General features: G+C 41.5%; 1 protein-coding gene across 4 annotated transcripts; it reads right to left on the reverse strand.

The window, feature by feature from the left end:
* Positions 1-1397: 1397 nt before the first annotated feature.
* Positions 1398-19791, reverse strand: esrp1 (epithelial splicing regulatory protein 1). 4 transcript variants are annotated; one of them, XM_050046849.1, is made up of 16 exons: positions 19438-19791; positions 18716-18874; positions 18495-18611; positions 17994-18105; positions 15915-16058; positions 15300-15354; positions 15080-15190; positions 14840-14972; positions 14267-14309; positions 13591-13910; positions 12520-12744; positions 12188-12428; positions 10116-10296; positions 7770-7911; positions 7175-7264; positions 1398-4202 (listed from the first exon to the last, which is right to left on the reverse strand). In XM_050046849.1, the coding sequence occupies exons 1-16, from the start codon at positions 19567-19569 to the stop codon at positions 4065-4067; spliced, it is 2343 nt and encodes a 780-aa protein (XP_049902806.1). In that variant the 5' UTR covers positions 19570-19791; the 3' UTR covers positions 1398-4064. The 4 variants fall into 4 exon arrangements, with proteins under 4 accessions (XP_049902806.1, XP_049902805.1, XP_049902807.1 ...); XM_050046848.1 differs by having other exon boundaries at positions 12176-12428; XM_050046851.1 differs by having other exon boundaries at positions 4067-4202; positions 7142-7264; positions 12176-12428.
* Between the last annotated feature and the right edge of the window lie 1074 nt (positions 19792-20865).

Raw genomic sequence — 20865 nt, forward strand, 5'->3', positions numbered from 1 at the left:
GCCTTCAGCACTTTCATATTTTCACATACATCACCCCTCAATACAACAGATTATATATATATATATGAATGTAGAAAATGTCTGTCAGTCAACCAAAGCAGGAACACTGTAAAACAACCATACCATCTAGGATACACTTGAAATGATCTAACGACACATACCTGTCTGATTTAAATACCTCTTGTAACTTGTTCCATTTATTTGATGCGAAAAAGCAAATTTAGCGAGCTCAGTGCTGATCTGAGGAGTTTCAAGGGATAAAAATCTCTGTGAGTGTTTGAGATGAGATGGATTTGATTTTTAAAGAGAAGCTTTCCTAGCAATGCCTTATAAACAAAAAGGAGACAATGTTTTTCCCATCTATCGGTGAGAGAAGACCATCCCCCATTCTGATATAGGTCACAATGGTGTAGTAAGTGTTTAAGTATTTTATTGTAACTGTCTCTCTTAAATCTTAAATCTTTTTTAGCAGTAAATACCACAGGAGAGTGCTAAAATAAAATTATAGAATTATTCAATCAAACTGCCCTCCCTTTAGCAAAAAGAAAGAAATCCTCCTTTAATAATAATTTTCAAAGTCTATTATTCTTTGGATTATACTTAATCACAGACAAAATTACTTTAATTTACTCTAAGTCTGTTAATCTGTACTTCACTTCAATTCATGTTAATGCTAATTTTAAACTATACAAAGATTTTAACAAGGCTAAAGTGCTTGCACCTGAGGGTTTGCACTTGACATACAAAGAAATGCTTTTTGTCAAATCATGAAATAACCTCTTGTGTAATCACACTGCTTTTATCCCTCGGTAGATCACATACGGTATATTTCCACCTTAACTGTCAGTGAGGTGATGAAAGTTAAAGAGAAAAAAAGTATTTTGGGCCGTGTTGCATAGATACTAATGGTGTTGCTATGCTGGATTCAACAGTGGTTTTTGTAACTGGGAGAGTGAGTGTGTTTAAAAGGGATCAGGTTGGGTGGGGTGCACAAGATTGTATTACACAATGCCAAATCTGCCCTGAGGGGGTCCGACATGGTTTTGTCTGCCTTCCTTCTCGCTTCCCCCTTCCTGCTTTCTCTATTCTTCACTTTTCCACCCTGTTAAAAAAAAAAAAATCCATCCTCTCAGATAATGTGTTCAGTGTGTCTGAGTGACAATAGTTTCTTTGCTATAGCATATATGTGTGTGTGGGAATCGCAGAGGTGATCACTGAGCACAGTGTGAGGGAGTTCCCACAGTTTTGCCTCTGGCCACATTCTGTCATCACACAACTCCACCTGTGTGTTTGCGCTCCTGCTCTTCACAAACCCTCCCAAAGTACAGACAGAGACAATAAGTACACAGCAAAGTGGAGTTAAGGCAAATAGCAAAATCAAACACCCGAGAGCCAAGAGACTTCACGTTATGTTTATTGTTGTTTCAGCATTGCCACAGCAGGACGTCCTGAGCAGGAGTTTGAAGTCCTACTGCAGGAAGTGTATACAGCAACACAGAGTCAAAACAGCGACTGTGCAGGGCATAAATGGCAATTAAATTCACAAGATACACATCAGAGGTGTCCTTCATTTCCTTTCCTTCTCAACTTTCCATCAGTTGTGCCCCCAAAGGCAGGCCAGAGGGGGCCATGGCCGCCCTGATACAATTGTTGGCGGAAATAATTGGAGGCTGATATAACTGTCTTTAAAGGCTGTGACGTGCTCATTTTTCTAAGCTAGCGTGAAGATAAACAGCCTAAGGCATCCATTGGTCCCAACCATGTCGACATAGCTTGTCAGGAAGAGGGCCAAATAACGCTCCAAAGTAAATTTTGGCGAGGGAGCAATTGGCATGGCCACTTTCAAAGGGGCCCTTTAACTCTCACCTCAAGAAATCAGAATGAAAATGAGCTCTATGGCAAAAAGGCTGTATATTTGTCTTTTAAAGGAAAGAGACAAGAACAATATATCACCTAACATGTAGAGATACATGACACATTCAATCAAAATCTTAAATGTACTGGCATAAGTCTGTGCACATCAGATAATTAGCAATATTAAAGTGATAATTCAGAGTTTTTTAAGTGGGGTTGTATGAGGTACTTATCCATAGTCAATGCATTACATAAAGTAGATGTCAGTCAGCACGCCTCTCTGTTGAAGCAGGCTGGAGTCCGACACGGAAGCTAAGCTATGTACTGCTGTTATCAGTTAAAATAAGCGCTATATTTAGAATATTTTCACTGCTTTACCTTTCTGTCAGACAGCAATTTCCAATGGGGAACTAAAGCCATTAAATCGCTCTCTTCAATGCCAGACTCCATTGAGAAAAACAGTAATTTAACATTGCTGAACACAGGAGCTGCTGGTTTACCGCTGTCTCGATCAGTTGGGTTTTTTGTGTAATTGTGTGACTTTGGCATTTCAAAAGGTTAGTCCAGATTTACCAAAGTCACACAATAACACAAAAAATCTAACTGATCGAAGCAGCGGGAGAACAGCATCTCCTGTGTTTAGCAATGTTAAATTACTGTTTTTCTCAATGGAGTCTGGTGGTTTTGATGAGGGATGTGAAACTGAAGTCATTAACGGCTTCCCTGTTGGAACAGGTTGTGTGACGCAAAGGTAAAGAGGTGAAAATATTCTAAATGTAGTGTACACTTAAAGTGATACAGTTTAGTTCAGGTAGAACTTTTATAGGTCCACAGCACTACATTGCTTAGCTTCTCTGTCAGACTCCATCCTGCTTCTCTAAACTGGGGGCACGCCAACTGCCATCTACTCTAGGTAATATATCGATTATGGATAAAGTACCTCACACAACCCAACTACCAAAAATTAGAAATATCCCTTTAACTGTGGAATAAGAAACCTAAGTATCTCAGTATGCAGGTTGTTAACTCTCATACTGACATATTTTTTTGAACTAGCCAGCATAAATGAGTCTTTGTGTGCCAACTCAAGATTTTCAGTGGCCCCATCTGGCAACCACTGTGAAAAATTTCTGGGGGCACCACTGCTTTCCATCTACTTTGTAAATGATTAAGTTAAAAAGAGAACTGGTATTTGGGCAGGTGACCCTGTTTGCTTCATCGCATCAGCGTAGATGGTGGAAAGAAGACAAGGAAAGTGTGACGGACTGATAAATCCATGTGGTTTTCTCTGAGTAAAGTACGTAATAAAATCTGTCAGAATCATCCTCCGTCTCCTGTGATTCACTCGGTAAAATGAGAGCTTGCGACATGAGTCCTCTTGAAGATCGCAACCCTGTGGTTAGGTTACAGAGAACTGGGGCTGTCCTCTGTTCAAATGTGAGTCCATAACAAAGGGCAAGACTACAGTGGCATTACACAACATGAAAACAGACCCATATAGGGTACGTAGAGGAGCAAAGGAAGGGGCTAATGAGTGTGAGATGTCACATTTTTGTAAGTGAATCTTGATGCAGGGATCAGACTACTTGACAAACTCACAGTGTAACATATACAGTATGTTCTCATTCAAAGATACTGCTATTATATTCATTAGTAGCCTTATTGATTAGCAGTGCATTGATATTTGGCATAATGTAAACATCTTAAAGTTTTACTACTAACTTCTTCATGCACTAAAGCTTCCATACAATCACTGTGTACTGTATCAAACGTATATAAACACATTAAATGCATTGCATAAAAAGATTGAGTATTAAGACGTATCGACACAGCCATGCATAATACTCATTTTCATCTCTTTCACACTGAAACACACTCACGCTCACTTTCACTCTTCACAGAGAAGCTTACAGAAAAGATTTAGCTTGGCTGCTACTAGGTCATTCTTCTCTAGTTTGGCTAGCAAATATATCATAGTGATTATAATATAACACATTAAAAAAATCTCTATAAAGCTTTTAAAATACACACTGTGCAATATAAGACAAAAACTGCTATTTTTGGCTAAGGCCACAATGATTTTGGTATAAAATACATTAATTTCTGTTCTTAACGATATAAATAACACATCTAAAAGACTATTTTTAAAAACCTAGAAATACATTACAAGTCTTTGACATGTACCAAGTGACCTTTGTATGTTTGGGACCCTACATCAGGGTGGTCAGGTCCAGGTACTGCCCTGCAGGCTTGGTCATGAGAGCGGGGAGGGACATGAGAGGAGCGTCGCCTCCGCCTGACTGACCCATCAGGCTGCTGCTCAGGAGAGAAACGGACTCCACGGGACTCTGGAGGAGGAGAGGAAGGAGAGATTGGGGTAAGGAAAGGTCTGACAGAGAGAGAAGAGTATTATCCCAGTGTTGCAGCGTCCAACACAGAGCCCTTACACCAGCACCAGATGTTACCCGTCACCTTCTCAACCACCTGAAGGCTGTTATTACCTATTATTACACGACAACAGCACCAATTGACCGTTCACTAACCCCCGCCTCCCTTAGTTACTGTTGCTATGCCTGTCAAGCTTTTTTTCTTGCACAACAAAACCGTGGCAGATTTACAACTTAAAGCTACAGCTGATAACTTTTAACCTTTTGTCATATTTGCTGAAACTGTCACTACTACTGCGACGGATAGTCTGTGAAAAAAACAAGTTCCTCCTCCTTGTTGCAAGAATCTACTGAACGAAAACAGCCAATCAGAGCCGAGGAGTCTCAAACACAGCTGTCAGTCATCGTTTGTATACAGCAGTCAAACTTTAAAACTAAGCAGCGCTGATATGAAAAAAGACATATGAATCAAGATTTTAATGTACTGTTTAGCTGTACATTGATAAAGATTGATAAAGTTTGCTCCAGCCGGTGGGCGATGCTTTGTTTTCGGTCCACTGTTTCCAACATGGCGGCAGAGTCACAAACTTTCTCATTTTACAGCTAAACAGTGCACTAAAATACGTTCCTGAAAACATCTGAGAAGAGAAATAACCAATGCAGTAACAGAATCTTGAATCACTGCCTAGCTTGACTGTTTGACCACAGTTCACAGCAGTAAATGACATGATTGACAGCTGCGTTAGACACTCCTCTGCTCTGACTGGTTATTATTTTATTTAAATGCGGTGGATTCCTGCAAATACTATTAGAAGCGCTATGAGGAGGCAGAGTGACATGATTTGTTTTTACGGATGACCTGTCTGTGTTACTGTGTGTGGAAATAGTGACAGTTTCAGCTAAAAAAATTCCTTTTATAAAAGTTTCCAACTGTGGCGATAAAGTTTGTAGTGATTTCTTTAGAGTGGTAAAGTGAGAGGCGCTGCTAGCTCTTACGTGTTTTTCTCCATTCTGTATTCTCTTTTAATTATTTTTTCAACATGTTGCTTAACAGTGAAACTCTGTGGGATAACTTTACTTCTAAGAAATCATGTTTCATCTGTCATTTTTTGGAGCAGCCAACGATGCTACATACTACAATACTACAATACCCATAAGCCTAAGCCGGTGTTGCCATAGAAAAGAACCCAGTTGTAACTGCAATGCTTCGCTGTTGCAATTGTTCAACTACAAATTAAAAAAATCTTTTCTCAACAGCAAAACTTTCAGCTGCAGCAGTTAGTGACGCCATGATATAATTTTAAGCTTAGTGATTAGATGCTTCTTTCCGAAATGCACCTTGGGAGTACCTTCTCCCTTGAAGCATATATGAAGCCTACATAAGTGCGTCTTCTGCTTCTATTAAATAAGCTAGTTAGCTGGATATGCTGAGGATTCCAGCTCAGATAAACACAGTGTGTAATCCATCCCTTACACTTTTACTGTTGTGTTATTGTTTTTAGATAAAAAGAAAAAAAGCCCTTTTTACACTGCCTGTTCAAACCGGGAATATCGCGCCGTAAGGGAGCGATCACACCGAGATGAAATGCTAGAAACGCGACGCCAGTAAAACCATTATTTTCCTATGATACGGCGCGTCTGACTGGCGTTCAAGCTCTTTTTAGACGGGCGTTTTTCCAGCGTCTTTTTAGACGCTTGTTTTTGTAGACGCTGAAAAGTTAAAATATTTTCAACTTTTTGAGAGTCAGACGCCAGTAGCTAACGCGCACTGAATAAGCACTTCCAGCGTTTCAAGTGTCTTTGAAGCGTCCGCGTCTCTAGCGTCTCATTTCTGTGTGATTGCCACCTAATGCTGCCTCATTGTTCTTTACATACGGTACGATTGCAGAATGGGGGGACAGCATTGTCTTGCCTTGAAGCTGCCACGAGAGGTTGTAACTGCGCTGAAACGATATCTGTATAAACAGGACAGCTTATGTGTGAGAACCACCACGAGATTTAAAAGCAGCTAGTAGCAGTAAATGGCTAACTCAAATAAGAAGCACCGTGGCCAAAAATGTCCGCAAATTGGAAAAACAATAACATTCGGGAGCTCCTTACTCTCTGAGCAGAGGACGAGATCAGCCACCATATAACAGAGACGGTAAATGATTGTTATTGCCATGTTACACCATTGTTATTTTTTATATCTAATGCACTGCCGACTCGTGTTATATGTCACACCAGAGTCAGACGCTGTTATATGACATGTTACGCCTGTCATGCTTCTATTGGTTCCACGATGCCGGCATGCTATTTAAAATCCCACAATGGAGCAGCATGATGCTGCTGTTGTTCTGTTCTGTGTAAAAATGCAAAGGAGGCATAAAGAAGGGACTTAGTAGTAGCTCTGTAGCGTGATCTCTATGTAAAAAGGGCTAAAAACACTACTGTCCAAATCTCATGAGATACAGAGCTCTCGTTGGAGCTCTTTGCATATCAAGAAATTCAAAGCTTGACAGGTCTGTTGTGCCTAGTTACAGTTGCTACACTATGATTGGGCAATCTCTGTCCGGAGGCGGGGTTTAGCGAACAAGGTCAATTAGCCCTCTGTGGCGTATAAATAACTTCATGAGGTGACAGACATGTAGGCAGTGTTAGATGAAGCACACTGCCATAAAAGACCAAACAATTGAAAACAAAACCCACCGATTAATTAAAATCCAAGAAATTTCCTCTAACCACTCATCCCAATCAAAAATGTGTCCATTGTTGCTACTGCATGTGGTTAGTGGAAAATTCCCTGTCTGCATAGTAGGAAGCGTGGCTGTTGAGCTGTTGCGCCAGTCAAGACCCAAACCCCGGCTACAACCACTGTCTAATCTACAATCCCCCCGACTCAGCCTTCAGCCAATCCTTACCTGCCACCTGCCTCAGACACCTTAAATACACACCCATTCTTTGGGCTGCGTTAGCAATGTCCCGGTCGGGTCGTGAGCGTGCAGAGGCCCGTGGGCGTGCACAAGAGCATCCTCAGGGGCGTACTGTGGTGTGATGAAGGGGGAGGAATGACAGAGTCAGGGGACTGAGACACAAGCAACCACAGACACTAACCTTAAGGCCACATGGACCTTTGAACTCCAGCATTTCGGGTTAAAGAGGAGTTTGTTCATGGGAGAAAAATACTGCACATTCTCGCTCCAAGTTTGTCTCTTCATTAAATATAAACTCTTTTGGATCATATCACTGGGATTCTTCACTTTCTTCCAAGTTCAAATAAGACTCCAGTTCCTCCCATTCAAGTCTAAGCACGCAGCAGTGCATGTGTGACAGAACAGGGAGAGTAGACAGGATAAACTAGTTTGATAGCCTCGGGGCAAACTCAGTGGATGCCTGACAATACACACCCACAACAGGAGAGGATTTCAATACAACACTTGGATCCTACAGAGAGGTGAGTGAGCTCTGGGGGTATTTGCATGTATAGGAGCTGTGTTAATAACCTGCTATTACGCATATATGGTGCATCTGAAGAAAACAGGCTCTTACCTGGTATCCCTGCACTGCATTAATGAGTTCTTTGACTCCGTTGCTGTTGTAGGTCAGACCCGGCATGCGCACCAACCCCCCTGGGGAGGAGAGGGATGAGGGGGAGGGGAAGAAGCCTATGGTGGTAGGTGAGCCAGGTGGACTGGAGAGAAGGCACAGACAGACTATTATCAGGAAAACATCCATAAACAGAAAACAACATAACTTAAAGGCTGCATGTTTCATAGCAAACAAAGCAGGTATGAATCACGAACCAGGCGTAACTTTGGGCGTCGTCTATACAATGTTTTCTCAATGACAGAGCGCTGACCAGGGAGAAACAGAGGTCACTGATGTTTACCAAGTACGCTGATACCACAGTGTTCAGTTATTAACTACCCTTGTCCCAGCTGTTCCCCTTGCCAAGATGCATTTTAACCAAACTGCTCCTCTTAGAGTCTATTTTTGGTGTGCATGCGATAAAATGCCAGATACAATAAAGGGTATCTTGCGAACTGTTACAGTCCAAATAAATTGCTGAGCAGTTTTTGACATTCGTTATTATTTCACAGTAAAAAAAAAAAAACGGGAAAAATTCGTTTTTTTAAGGGCTCGCCAGTATACATAACATGTAACTAGATCTTGAATTGTTTTGGTGCGCTCACGTTCTTCAAGTTACCATAATAATACCTATGCAAACACAGGGCTCAGGAAATCAAACATGTAAACAATAATGGTTATGTTTCTTATTCGCTTACTCAAACAGATCGCAATTGAACACAGGTTGTCTGACAGGTTCAGTTCAGGGCAAGGAAGTCCGCTAGCTCCTAAAGGGACACTTTGCTGATTTTCAACCAGCTTTGTATCTTAACAATGTGGGTAGTATGTGTAAATGAACTGTGGTAAACTTCCCTCCATCTCAACAGCACCAAGATCTCCCTGCTTATCTCTCAGCTCAAATGCATTTTTCATGTCATCAGGCGGATGTTCTTTGGCTCGAGGGCTGTTGCTTCAACTACAGGTTGTACTTGGCATTTTTATATGCCCGCCACCATGGACACAAAGAAGTGGATACAGACAGAACCTGGCCTCTCTCAGACCAAACTCAGATCAAACCATAACACTAAGCAGATATAAACCAAGATTCTCTTACTGTGTTACCAATTTCTCATCTACAGTGTTTTCGAAAACATATTTTATTGCACTGTTTATCTATAAAAGAAGACTTTGTAAACAGAAAGTGGCCACCATACTGTTTCCTGTAAAAATGGACTCTTAAGTAAACTGAGATCAAACACTAAAACTTAACAGCACTGATTAAATATGAACCAAGATTCTGTGTTGCCTATTTTTCACCTACAACGTTTTAAGAAACCAGCCGGCTGCCATATTGTTTCCTGTTTTAAAACTGCCAAGCTCACACTACATCACCTACCAGCGGGAGCGTTTATTGGTCTGGTTACTGCAGTGCATTCTGGTAGTTGTAGACTTTCTACCTCTTGAGCAAAAGCAAATGCCGCACAGACAGCCTAGTTTTTCCTTTCTGCAGTGAAATACTTGTTTAAATCGATCTGTAATAGTTCTGAAAAGGTTCATTATATATGTTACTTTCACGTACAGTGAATTTGCATGTGGCATTTTTTTGTGGGGGCTGGACTGAAGCAAGATATCATGAAACAGCACAACATTATGTTAGCATCAATATCACACAAAAGTACTGAAAGTATTTAAACTGAGTAAAGTTCTGGGGTGTTTTGCTTGATCCAAATATTAAAGAAGCATGTCACAAACAATCTGAGGGAGGCATGGGTAAATCGGAAAATTTCATGTCACAATCATCCTGATATATTATCCTGATAATCATCAAAATGTGCTTAAGACGCTTAAAATGGAACTAAAACATGCTTAAATCACTTTACCTTATATAAAGAAATAAATAGTTTTGCATCACAGATATGACCCACATCTTTTTTTAGTGAACATCCTTTTAAGTTAAAAAAAACAAACAACCAAACTTTTTTGAAATGGCATCATATCTCTTGATATAAAACATGCCGATGCTTGTTTGAAATCTTTTACATTTTTTGAAGTTGACGTGGACACAGCCTGTTTTTACAGAGTGTCTTTTACTGTTGGTTGCCCAGCAGTCTCTTTGGGTGGAGCTGGACTCAATATTCACAATTATTCTGATACCAGAAAAATTCACAATGAACTTATTGGGAGTATTTTTTATCGTGATCTGCGTTAAATTCTTATATCGTTCCATTCCTAAGAGAACTGGTTTAAGATTGGGAGATTGAGAGCATTTTTAAAAGTTGGATGCCAGCATGTGTCTGTCTGTGTACACCTGTGACCATCACTGCTTACCTCGGGTAATAGGCTGCGTAGTTCATGTATAGCTGAGCTGAAGCGGGGTAGTAGGCATGTCCCGGTGGCAGCGGGCGTGGGGCCAGCAACACCTGACCGATGGGAGGGTAGAGGGCAGCAGCAGCCTCTGTGGACATGAGAGGTGGAGCAGGGGCGAAGGAGTAGGACGGTGGAGATAAACCTGGAGAGGAGAGAACAGAGGGAGAAACAAAATACTTAAAAACAATCAAACAAAAACAGAAACAGAGAGTGGTGATGGGGAAGTCTGGTCATTGTTTGTTTCTGAGAGAGGCGCTCATGCAAACGTGCAAACAATGACCACCATTACTCAGCACCTGACACATGTCTAATTGATAAATGCATCTATATATCCTATGTAGCAAAATGAGAGCAACATTGCCCTCAGAGGACAGAGATATCGTTAGGATCCCAGAAGTGGTTGTGGATGAATTCAGCAGAAAAACAATTATATAATAGATCCAATTTACGCTCTATACGATTTTAGGCCTATCAGTGCTGTCTGATAGTTTATGGCTACAGGCTCGGTATGTTTTTATGTGGAACAGGGACTTGCTCTCTATCTAACATGTGTTTTTTCTCAAGAACAGGGATGGGAATTTATTAAACTTTACTGTTATCAATGCCATTATCGAGCCTGCTTATCGACCCGATTCTTTACTGATTCCTGATCAATTTTCTGGGTACAAAAAAAGTAGGACCACAAAGGTTTTCCATATCAACACACACACACAACTGTTGTATTATCTCTGAGTGGAAACACAGTGTGGATGAGACGAGAGAGTATTTGTACAGCATTTGTTTTTCATTCAGGCTTTCTTAGTCAAAGAAAGAAACTGCTCAGCCTGCCTGCGTGGCACTAATGTTGTTTTAAGAGGCTATTTACCCTTGGTTGGGAAGCAGCGGAACATACAGTACAGTAGTGACAGATTCATGGCTTTCCTGGAGTTTAAGCTCACGTTGCATAGACAGACATTTCGGCTTATTGCTGGTGTTTGCTCCCTTACTTGAAATGATAATTCTACAGATTTTACAAGCAGCACTGTTGTCAAGCCGAGCTTTGGGGCATTTCCTATTCTCCGTCATGACTCTTTCTTGCTACAAGTTTCCAGCACCTTAGACACATGACTTTGCCGTCATTGTTTTGCTGTCAGAAAAACATGCCAGCATCGATAAAGGGAAGTGATAAGCTCTGAGGCATATGATTACAATGAGATCGGACAATTTGGAACCGGTTCCCAACTGGAAACTGTTTTCAATTCCCACCCCTACTCAGGAATCCATAGACTACCCACACATGTCTAGCCTTGAGTCCCTGTGACGTGTACTGTTGACTCAATGGAACATCTGCACTTCATATCGAACAACTCACAAACATCAGACCTCTTTTTGAAAACTAGACACGCACGAGTGCACATTCATGGTGAAGGACTACAGACTCGGAGAACAAACAACATTTCTACGCACCAGCGTTTCAGCTCTGCCCACCTTTCCCACAGCTCCACTGATTGGACAAGCACAGAAGACGCTCACACACCTGAGGTGCGCCGGTCTACTGAGGCTAAATCCCACAACCACCACTACCAATCTGATAAGACTGGAGAGTTGTAAGCCACTTTGAAATATCACAGACTGGCTGTTTTGCTTACACTTTTCCAACCCTGGCAGATCTTTATGATCAAGCAGTGGTAAAGTGATAAAATTAAGAATGAGTGACAAACATGCCGCTGAAGAAGATCAACTACAATCAGAATTTGTGAACACAGGTGAAAAGGTAGAACAAACAGTTAACACATGAGGGTTCTCAGTGCATGCAGATGGGTGATTTATTCTCACTAAATTACAAAGAGGTATCCCACAAACACACACACACACGCCAACACACACTCTCACAGACACAGTTTTGCATCCTCCCAGTCAGACCAGGTGTCCCCTACCTCCCACAGTACTAGATTGGAGAAAACCCAGCAACCCTGCCCCCAACGGCAGGAGCCCACCTACCCTGCAGTCCCGAAGCACCCCCAGCTCCCAGCAGCACTTACGTCTGGACTTACATGGCGGCGGGCTGAGCCCTGTCCCACTCCTGTTCCGGGTGTGTGTGTGTGTATGTGTGTGTGAGAGCGAGCCTCCCATCAGCACCAGGCCCATCTCCTCTGCGCTGCAGGGGAACACCTCCACGTAGCGGCTGTTGGCCCCACGCTGGCTAGACATCATGTGTTTGTGGAGCCGCTGTGAGGCATGAATAGCACGCTCTGCAGAGGTCATCTGGATGAAGCAGTCGCCTGATGGACGACCCTGGAGACAGAGACAGTAAGATATTACTCTACAGGATTGTGTCAGAGAGCATGTCAGTTCAAGGGTGTGTCAGTGCGGTTGCGGCATGTACCTGCTGGTTGAGGACCATGTGCACGCCATGTGGTCTGATATCTTGTGTAAACTCGCCCAAGAAGGTGAGAATGTCCTCTATGCTCGCTGTGTATGGCAGCCCCCTTAGCCTCAGGCAGTCCCTTATACCAACAGGAGGGGGCAGGAGAGACACTGAGGGCAGCATTGACACCAAGGGGGCAGGGGTCACGGGGATCAGAGGGGCTGACGAGTATCGGTTCAACACCTAAAACACACAGACAGTAAATAACATATTCTGCCTGCAGCAAAGACTGACAATGACGCAGAACTGATTTCATCTAGTTTACGTTAGTCTTTCTCCCCTTTAGGGGATCATTTTCAGGATAAAATAATACACTCAGACACTATAACACACACTAACTATCATCAGTAAAAACTGAAGAATGAAAAAACTTCATACACACTGATAAACATGCAGTATAGGCCAACATTTAGCACACAGCAAAGACATGTCCATGTTGTGTTTAAAGGTGTGTTGCAATGTCAGACAGACGCTGGCTTGTTTGCATTTCTGGAGAGGGCCAATAAAACACATCAGTCTCTCTGTCCTACATAAAAGCATGAGGAGAAGCCTCTGCATAGATATGGATGTGGGCCGTGAGCTTATCGGTCCGCGAAGATAAGAAAATTAGTCCACATGTGTTCACCTCACAAGAGAGGGAGAAAGACAGAGGAAGACCGACAAAGGAGAAAGAGAGATCTCTCACGCAGTATTTGTGTGTACCTACATACTTAAGGGAAACAGACACACACACAGTCAACCTTGTTAGGCAGGTCCCCACCCATAAGCCCTACTCCAATACAACTACCTGAGGAAAAACACACCCACACATTGTCACTCACACTCACACAGTGTGCATACACAAACTCAAACAGCTCCTTAAAATCCTCCTTTTGCCCTCAGAAACAAACAGGAGGACAAAACAGAACACAACATTCATCAATTCAAATAAGGGGATATATGAGGAAGAGTTTCTACAAGTTAAAAATGAACACATGCACACAAATATCCACTTTGCACACCCACATCCAGGCAGGCACCCTGACATACCTGTTGGACCTCTGCTGCTGTACTTTTGAAAAGCTCGATATATCTCCTCCCCAAGATCTCCTTGTGTTTCCTCAGGGCACACTGGGCGTGTTCCTCACAGGCAAATAAAACAAAGGCATCGCCAGTGGGCCGCCCGTCTGGATAGCGAACAAATAGGATGCCGTCCTTCCCACCACTGACCGGACACGTCTCTTTAAGGCCCTCCTCGGGGCAGAAGAAGGCAAGCACCTGCTCGTGTGTGGCGGTGAAAGGGAGACCTCGCATCCTCACAATGATCTGGTCCTCACGGGACAGGAACATTGCTACTTCATTGGAGGTACCTGGCGGACACAGACACACAATTTTAACCACAAGTTAAAAGCAGAAATGATCACACTGTAGCTTTAAGTTCTCTATCCTTTAGCAGCACTCGGTGATGGTATGGAGAGCTTCCTATGGATCTTAATCTGATACCCAGGCCGTAGGTTTCTTTCAACATTGAGGGGGACGCATATAAAACAAGGGGTTTGGGATCCATTGCCAGAAAATTTTGAGCATCAAACACTTCATTTTCTGCATTCTGGGGAATTTTTATCTGCCAATTTGTGCCTTTTCTGCATCAAGTCATGGTGATATGTCTCAGTTTGTTCCTGGAAAGGCAAAATACTGTATATTACAAATGGCTGTATCTTCTCACCTCCTGCTATCTTCAGGAAGTCCTCCCCTGTTGCTTTGTAAACCTGCCATCAGAAAGGAACAAGACAGAAATTAAGAATTACTGTCACTATAGGCGTAGCTGGAATAAATGACGGGAAAACACATAGGTGATTAAGTAGTGTAGCTCATTTACTTAAAGGTATACTATGCAGGATTGTTAGTTACTGTTTGTACACACGCTCGCTAACAAAAGTGACAGTCAAAGCCAACCCCAGAGTCACTGTCGTTGGGCGTTTCGCCTTGCTATATCTGCATTTTTTCAGCGCTGTTTCTTTTGGATGCTTGCTGCTTAAGGTCTGGCACCTGGTCACTACCTTTTTATAAAGCCCCAACCTCACCTGAGTCCCAAAAACGTCCCAGACATGAAAGTAACAAGAAATAAGGAAATACAGGTAGAGGGCAGAGTCTCTGCAGAAAAACACACCGCCACACACTTCTAGTGGGTCATAAGTGATGACTAAGAGGGATTACATCTGCATGAGTCAATACATTGTTTCTTTTTATGAAATTCTGCATAGTATGTCTTTATTTAATACCAATTCAGACAGGTTACCTCTATGTATCTGTTGCCCATGTGGTGTTTGTGTCTCTGCAGCGCCAGGTCTCTGTGTTCTTCACTGACAAAACGAACAAGAGCTTCTCCGTTCCTCCTCCCCTGAGCATTGAGACACAGCGCAGCCCCTCCTCTACACAACATACAGAGCATCATAGAGGACGTTAAACCCTATGTAAACAGCAGGTTGACCCTCCATAAATGAGAATGCACTGCAGTTATAATATAGCATCAACATACTTGGCAATGTTGAGTCCTCTGAAGAATCGGGCAATGTCCTGATCAGAAGACTGCCACGGCAGCCCTCTGGCTCTGATCACTGTGTTGTCACTCACTTTCTCCATCTTACTGCTACACACACACACACACACACAGACATTAGCACAGCAGAAGTAGACTTGGAGTTGATTTCAGAGGCAGAGAACAAAAAGAATATTTATCTTGAACAAACTTTACTCACCAAGTGCCAGTCTCAAACTTCTCACTAACTCTCTCCTGGGTAGAAAACGTGTGGTCTGTAATGGGAAAGCAACAGCTTGGTTTTCCAAAACGAGATTACAGATTAGATCCCATGAGTGAACCTAAATATAGAACTTTCTAATCAACAAGATAACAGTCTAACGGGTGAAAATTAGACTATATTTTGGAGTTTCTATATAAAGAGAATACCACTGCTGAAACTCACAAATATTTTCACTTCAGGTGAATCTGCCAGTTATTATCTCTGTTTATTGATTAGATGTTTGACATAGAGCATGTCAGACAGCAGTGAAAAATGCCAGAAATTAAAGCAATAATAGTCGAGAATTCAAAGATATATTAATTTACTATCATATACAACAGAAAAACAGCAAGTCCCAACAATGAAGAAGCCTAGACCATCAAATAACAGGCTTTTCTAAGTGGAATAACTAAATCAAAAATAGTTGCTGATTCATTTTCTGCTTCAGCTCTAATTTCCTAAAATATTAACAGTGCTCTTAAAGTGACACACTTTTCTGAGGCCTTTATGTCAAACTAACTGACTCATCCCTAATGTTTCACTGTTATATAAAACCATGAAGAGTTTACTCACTGAATGGCTCAGAAAGCAGGGCAAGGACAATGCTGCCCATAATCTGGACCTGCTGCACTGCTGCCTCTGGAGGCAGTATGGCTGACGGATCCAGTGTGGCTGAGGGATCCCACATGGCGGGCACATCAATAGGTATACTAAAAGCTGAGGAGGAGGCAGTCAAGGAAAGCAAACAATATACAACTAAAAGAGAAAAAAGTCTAACAGTGCGGAGACAGCAAAAAGGTTTTTGTATGATGAGTCACACACAAGTGCAAAATGAACAAATAATGCTAACAGAAAGAAGGCACAATTAGAGACAATTTTGCGATCGGATCCCTCCAGACATGATATAAACTTAAAATAAAAGTGGTCCAAGGGTGTTAAGTGGGGGGAACAATGGCCCCTTCCCTACTTCTTATTGTACATTTCATTTGCACAAGGAAGTCTGAATATCTGAGCTCCAAGTCAAAAATTTCAACTGGAACGCCTCATGAAGTCACGTCTCTGCCACGAAGAACCAGAGGAACCTCAGCGACCTCAACCTTAAATTCTAAGATGGCTGCTTCAGGCATTAAAAGCAGTGAAAGCTGCAGTAATATACTGTTAGTAGTACTTCTGTCATAGTTGTGTCTCATTAAAGGGACAATTCAGATCTTTTAAAGTGGGGAACTTATCCATAGACAGTATATTACATACAGTAGATGTCAGTTGGAGAAGCAGGCTGGAGTCCGACATGGAGGCTAGGCAATGTACTGCTGTGGAGGGGTCAGCAACAAAATGTGTTTTGGCCACCTAAAAAAATAAAAACGCTATAAGTGTATGCTATATTTAGAATATTTTCACTGCTTTACCTTATTATCAGAGAGTGATTTCTGATGGGAAAATGAAGTTGTTCCATCACTATTTTCAAAGCCAGACTCCATTGAGAAAAACAGTGATTTAACATTGCTAAACACAGAAGCAACAATAACACAAACTGACTAACTGATCAAAGCAGCGGTAGACCAGCAGCTCCTTTGTTATGCAAGCTAAAATGACTGTTTTTGTCAATGGAGTCTGGTGGCGTTGACGACAGCATAGGTGGGGAGCAGAAGCCCTTAACATCTTCTCTTGAAATGGGCTGTCTGACGGAACGGTAATGCATCTGTGTCCATGCTCCTGCTGCTTCTCCAAACGTGCCGACTGAAGTCTACTGTATGTAGTACACCGACTATGGATAAAATACCCTATAAAACCTTACTTCTATCCCCCTAAAACAATCATACACACAGTACTGTCCAACTTCTATCTGTGGACATGTTGCTATGGTATTTGAATGTTTAAGTCACAGCGTGGTGTGTTCTTATCAACTGGTATTGCTAACAACATCTTAGTTGTATTGGAATGTGTTCAACTCAGGTTTGACTGCCGTGGGTGTGTCATTCCCAGCTCCGACTTACCGACTACCCCCTTACTACCCACTCCCTTGCTCAAACCACACCCATCTTCGAATTTGAGCTTAATTGCATCTGAACAACACACCTATAAAGTTTCGTGACTGCATCTTGCACAGTTGTGACACCACAGCGGTGACAAAGTGTGTCCACAGACAGACAAAATACTCACAACCATTTCTGTGGTAGCTCCCGCTACAACAGGTGTCTCCAACACCACATCTTGCCATGATGACACACACCAACTCTCAAGTTGAAAACAATACCAGCCATTGCAACATTGTTGTGGCTGGTAAATAAGAAGCAAGCGAGGCAAGACACACACACACACACACACACACACACACACACACACACACTAATACACACACACGTTAGTTATCCTGTTCCAGTGGGTGTGTGGGGTTTGCCCTGTTGGCTAAACACACACTTGTTCACCGAGTGCTCAGTAAGGTGCTGCCATTGTTTCCCTATTTGCATTTCAAAACCTCTAGTCCTGCAGCCAACACCCGTGGCTTTTAAACTTCTGACATGCGTGGTGAGTGTTTCTGAGCAATGTGTGTACTCAAGAGATCAAGCTGAACCTAAAACTGTCCAAAAACAGCATAGTTCACAGACATTCACTGGCGCAAACGTCAACAGGTGACATGTTCTGAAAGGATACACTCTGCCATGATGTGTACATTCAAAGCCTTGAGGTCAGATGTGGGGAAGTGCTTCTTGAACTCTTTCCGAAGGTCAAAGAAAGAGTAGAAACAGTCCGGGACCAGGATGTTCTGAGGAGGGAAGAAGTGAAATGAAAGGATGTGAACATGTGGCCTGTCAACAGCTGCCCTTTTATTGCCATCATATCGCTGTTTGCTCAAGCCAGCAGAATAATCTCTGTGTAACACTTCACGCAGGTTTAAGACATGCGGGAGAATTTCATCAGCTTCATTGTGTAGGTGGCGTTTTATGTGCACAGGTACGGTATGTGCATGGGCGTGTGTCATTAGACAGGTTTGCATGAGTGGATCGACTTTCATCGTTAACATTAAATTCAACCTGGGAGCACAGTGCTGACACAACACATCCCTTTGTGACTGTGTGAGCACTGAAGGTTCCTGCAGCACTGAGCTGAACATCCGCCCTGGCTGCGAGGCGTTTACCCATCCAGCTCGCTCACCTTGCTCGCGGCCTCGGGGTGAATAACTTGACGGATGTGGAGCTGCCCGTCTGTACACAAACACACTGACGTGCCTGCGCCTGCGCTGTTCACCTCATTTGTCAGTTGTAGATGAAACTGCAAAAAAGAAATGAAGACGTTCATGATCTATCCTCAGGCGTCTCCATAATTACTGTGTAATAAGAGCACTTATTTCAAGTGACTTCTAGTGAGGTTATTACCAGGTTTAATGCGGTCTCAAGACTTGTGGCGGTGGAGACATTATCTGCTCCGGATCTGTTCTCCTCTTCCTCGCTCTCCTCCACCACATCCTCCACCTCTTTTTCTTCTGTCAAGTCTGAGAGGTCAGGCTTAATGAGGAGCTCATTCACCTTGCCCAACTGGTTCAGGGAAAAATAAGACACGTCAGTCTTGAAACAGAAGCCTATATAGAAACTCACAAGACATGGGTTGATATAATAGCATTAAATGGCTGTGACATAACATCTTACAATGTAGATAGAACTAGGACAAGATAGTCAGAATTCAAATTAGCTTTATTGGTCAAGTAAATGTGATGTTACTCTCAATTTATACATATATATTAACAGTTATAATATTTGCATGTTAAATACAGTGTGTCTAAACTATAAGAATATTTAATTTACAGTTTCAGTGAAGCACAGTAGATGTTTCAGAGTTACTGACACGATATAACTGATGTTAACTGTCCATCAGCTTGTGGAAAACAATTGTCCTCCCATTGTACTGAACTTCAGGGCCTATATTCAGCTCATAAATGTTTACTCACCTAAGTTACAACATTATTATAAACGGCTGTCGTTTATTTAGTCTATTTCCAACTACACTTGTTTACCTGCCCACTCCTTTATTCACCAGCACATTTCCTGCTTCAGTATAACAATAATTAGCTGTAATAAGAAGTGTAGTAATGAGTTTTTACCTGTTTGTTCTTTACATCCACCAGCTGCCAAACCAACTGCACGAGCTCCTTCTCGTCGGATCCCAGCAGCTCTCCGCTCGCGCCAGATGTGGCGGTGAAAACCACCACCAGGTAGTCTACCTGCGCCGTCATCTGAACACAAACACAGCCCAAAAACACAACAAAAAACTACTCTAATACTGCACTAAAGTAAAGGACGGTAACTGCAGATAAGCCGGAGAGGACACGCACGCGGGAGCCGAGAGGTATAAACACCTTTACTTTGACACCTGAGCGTAAAGGTGAGGTCCGTAAATCCAGGTTTCGTCGCGTGTTAGGTTTTACGTGAAGCCTCCCGCAGTCACCATCGCGGAGTAATGGCTGAACGTTCCCCGTTTTTTTTTAGTGCATCTACCTGTGTGACCACGTGATTCTGTACCTGCCCCCTCCCTCCTTCAGGTGGTGAACAGATTAGGACGTGGCAGACCATGGAGGACAGAAATATCTCTAGATTTATGATTTTTTTTTTTTTTTTTTACGTGTTTTTATGTGGGATATTTACATGACGGGTAAAACTATTACAAGTTACCTGAGTTGAATAATCAGCGCCCAAAATATCAAAAAGTTTCGGCTCCATATTAATTCAGGAGTTTGGCCACTGTGATTCCTTTAGCCTATCTTTTTTTTTTTTTTTTTTAAAGTACCTGTTTTATATTGAATACTTTTTTAGATATTAAAGTAAAAAGTAAATATATTTGAACTATTAAAGTATATTGAAAACAAAATTATTCCAATATACTTTATTACGTGATATAGATATTAATATTATATCATTATAATTAGGCTCATAGCCCTAGCCTATGATTTTCCTGTAGTTTAACAGCAACAACATTAATAATAAAAAGTAGATTTAAATAGACTTAAACGTCCCTTTTACTTTCTATTCAGCATAATATAAATATGTATATTACTTATTTACATTGGTTTAAGTACATGTCACAAATGTATGTTTTATGTCTAATTTTTTAGAGATTAAAGTAAAAAATAAATATTCTTGAAAAGTTAAGGTACATTAAAAACAAAGTTATTGTAATATACTTTATTATATGATAGATGTAGATATTAAATTTATACAATTATAAATAGTCTTACAGCTTTAGCCTATGATTTTTATGCAGTCTAACAACAACGCTAATAATAATAATAACAATAATAATAGTCAGAATAAAAATAAAAATAAGAATAAGAATATTTATTGATCAAGTAATCTGAATAAGATTGCTTTTAATTTCTTTTTCTCAATTTTTTACGTTCCTTTTAATTCATATTTTGAATATGAATATGTATATCTATTTCTTATTTGCATTTGTTCATGTTTTGTCACAAATGTACCGGTTTTATGTTCAATATTTTTTAAAAATTGAAGTAAAAAAAAAATCTATATTTTCT

This window comes from Epinephelus moara, chromosome 6 (assembly GCF_006386435.1).
Source record: "Epinephelus moara isolate mb chromosome 6, YSFRI_EMoa_1.0, whole genome shotgun sequence".
NCBI lineage: Eukaryota > Metazoa > Chordata > Actinopteri > Perciformes > Serranidae > Epinephelus > Epinephelus moara.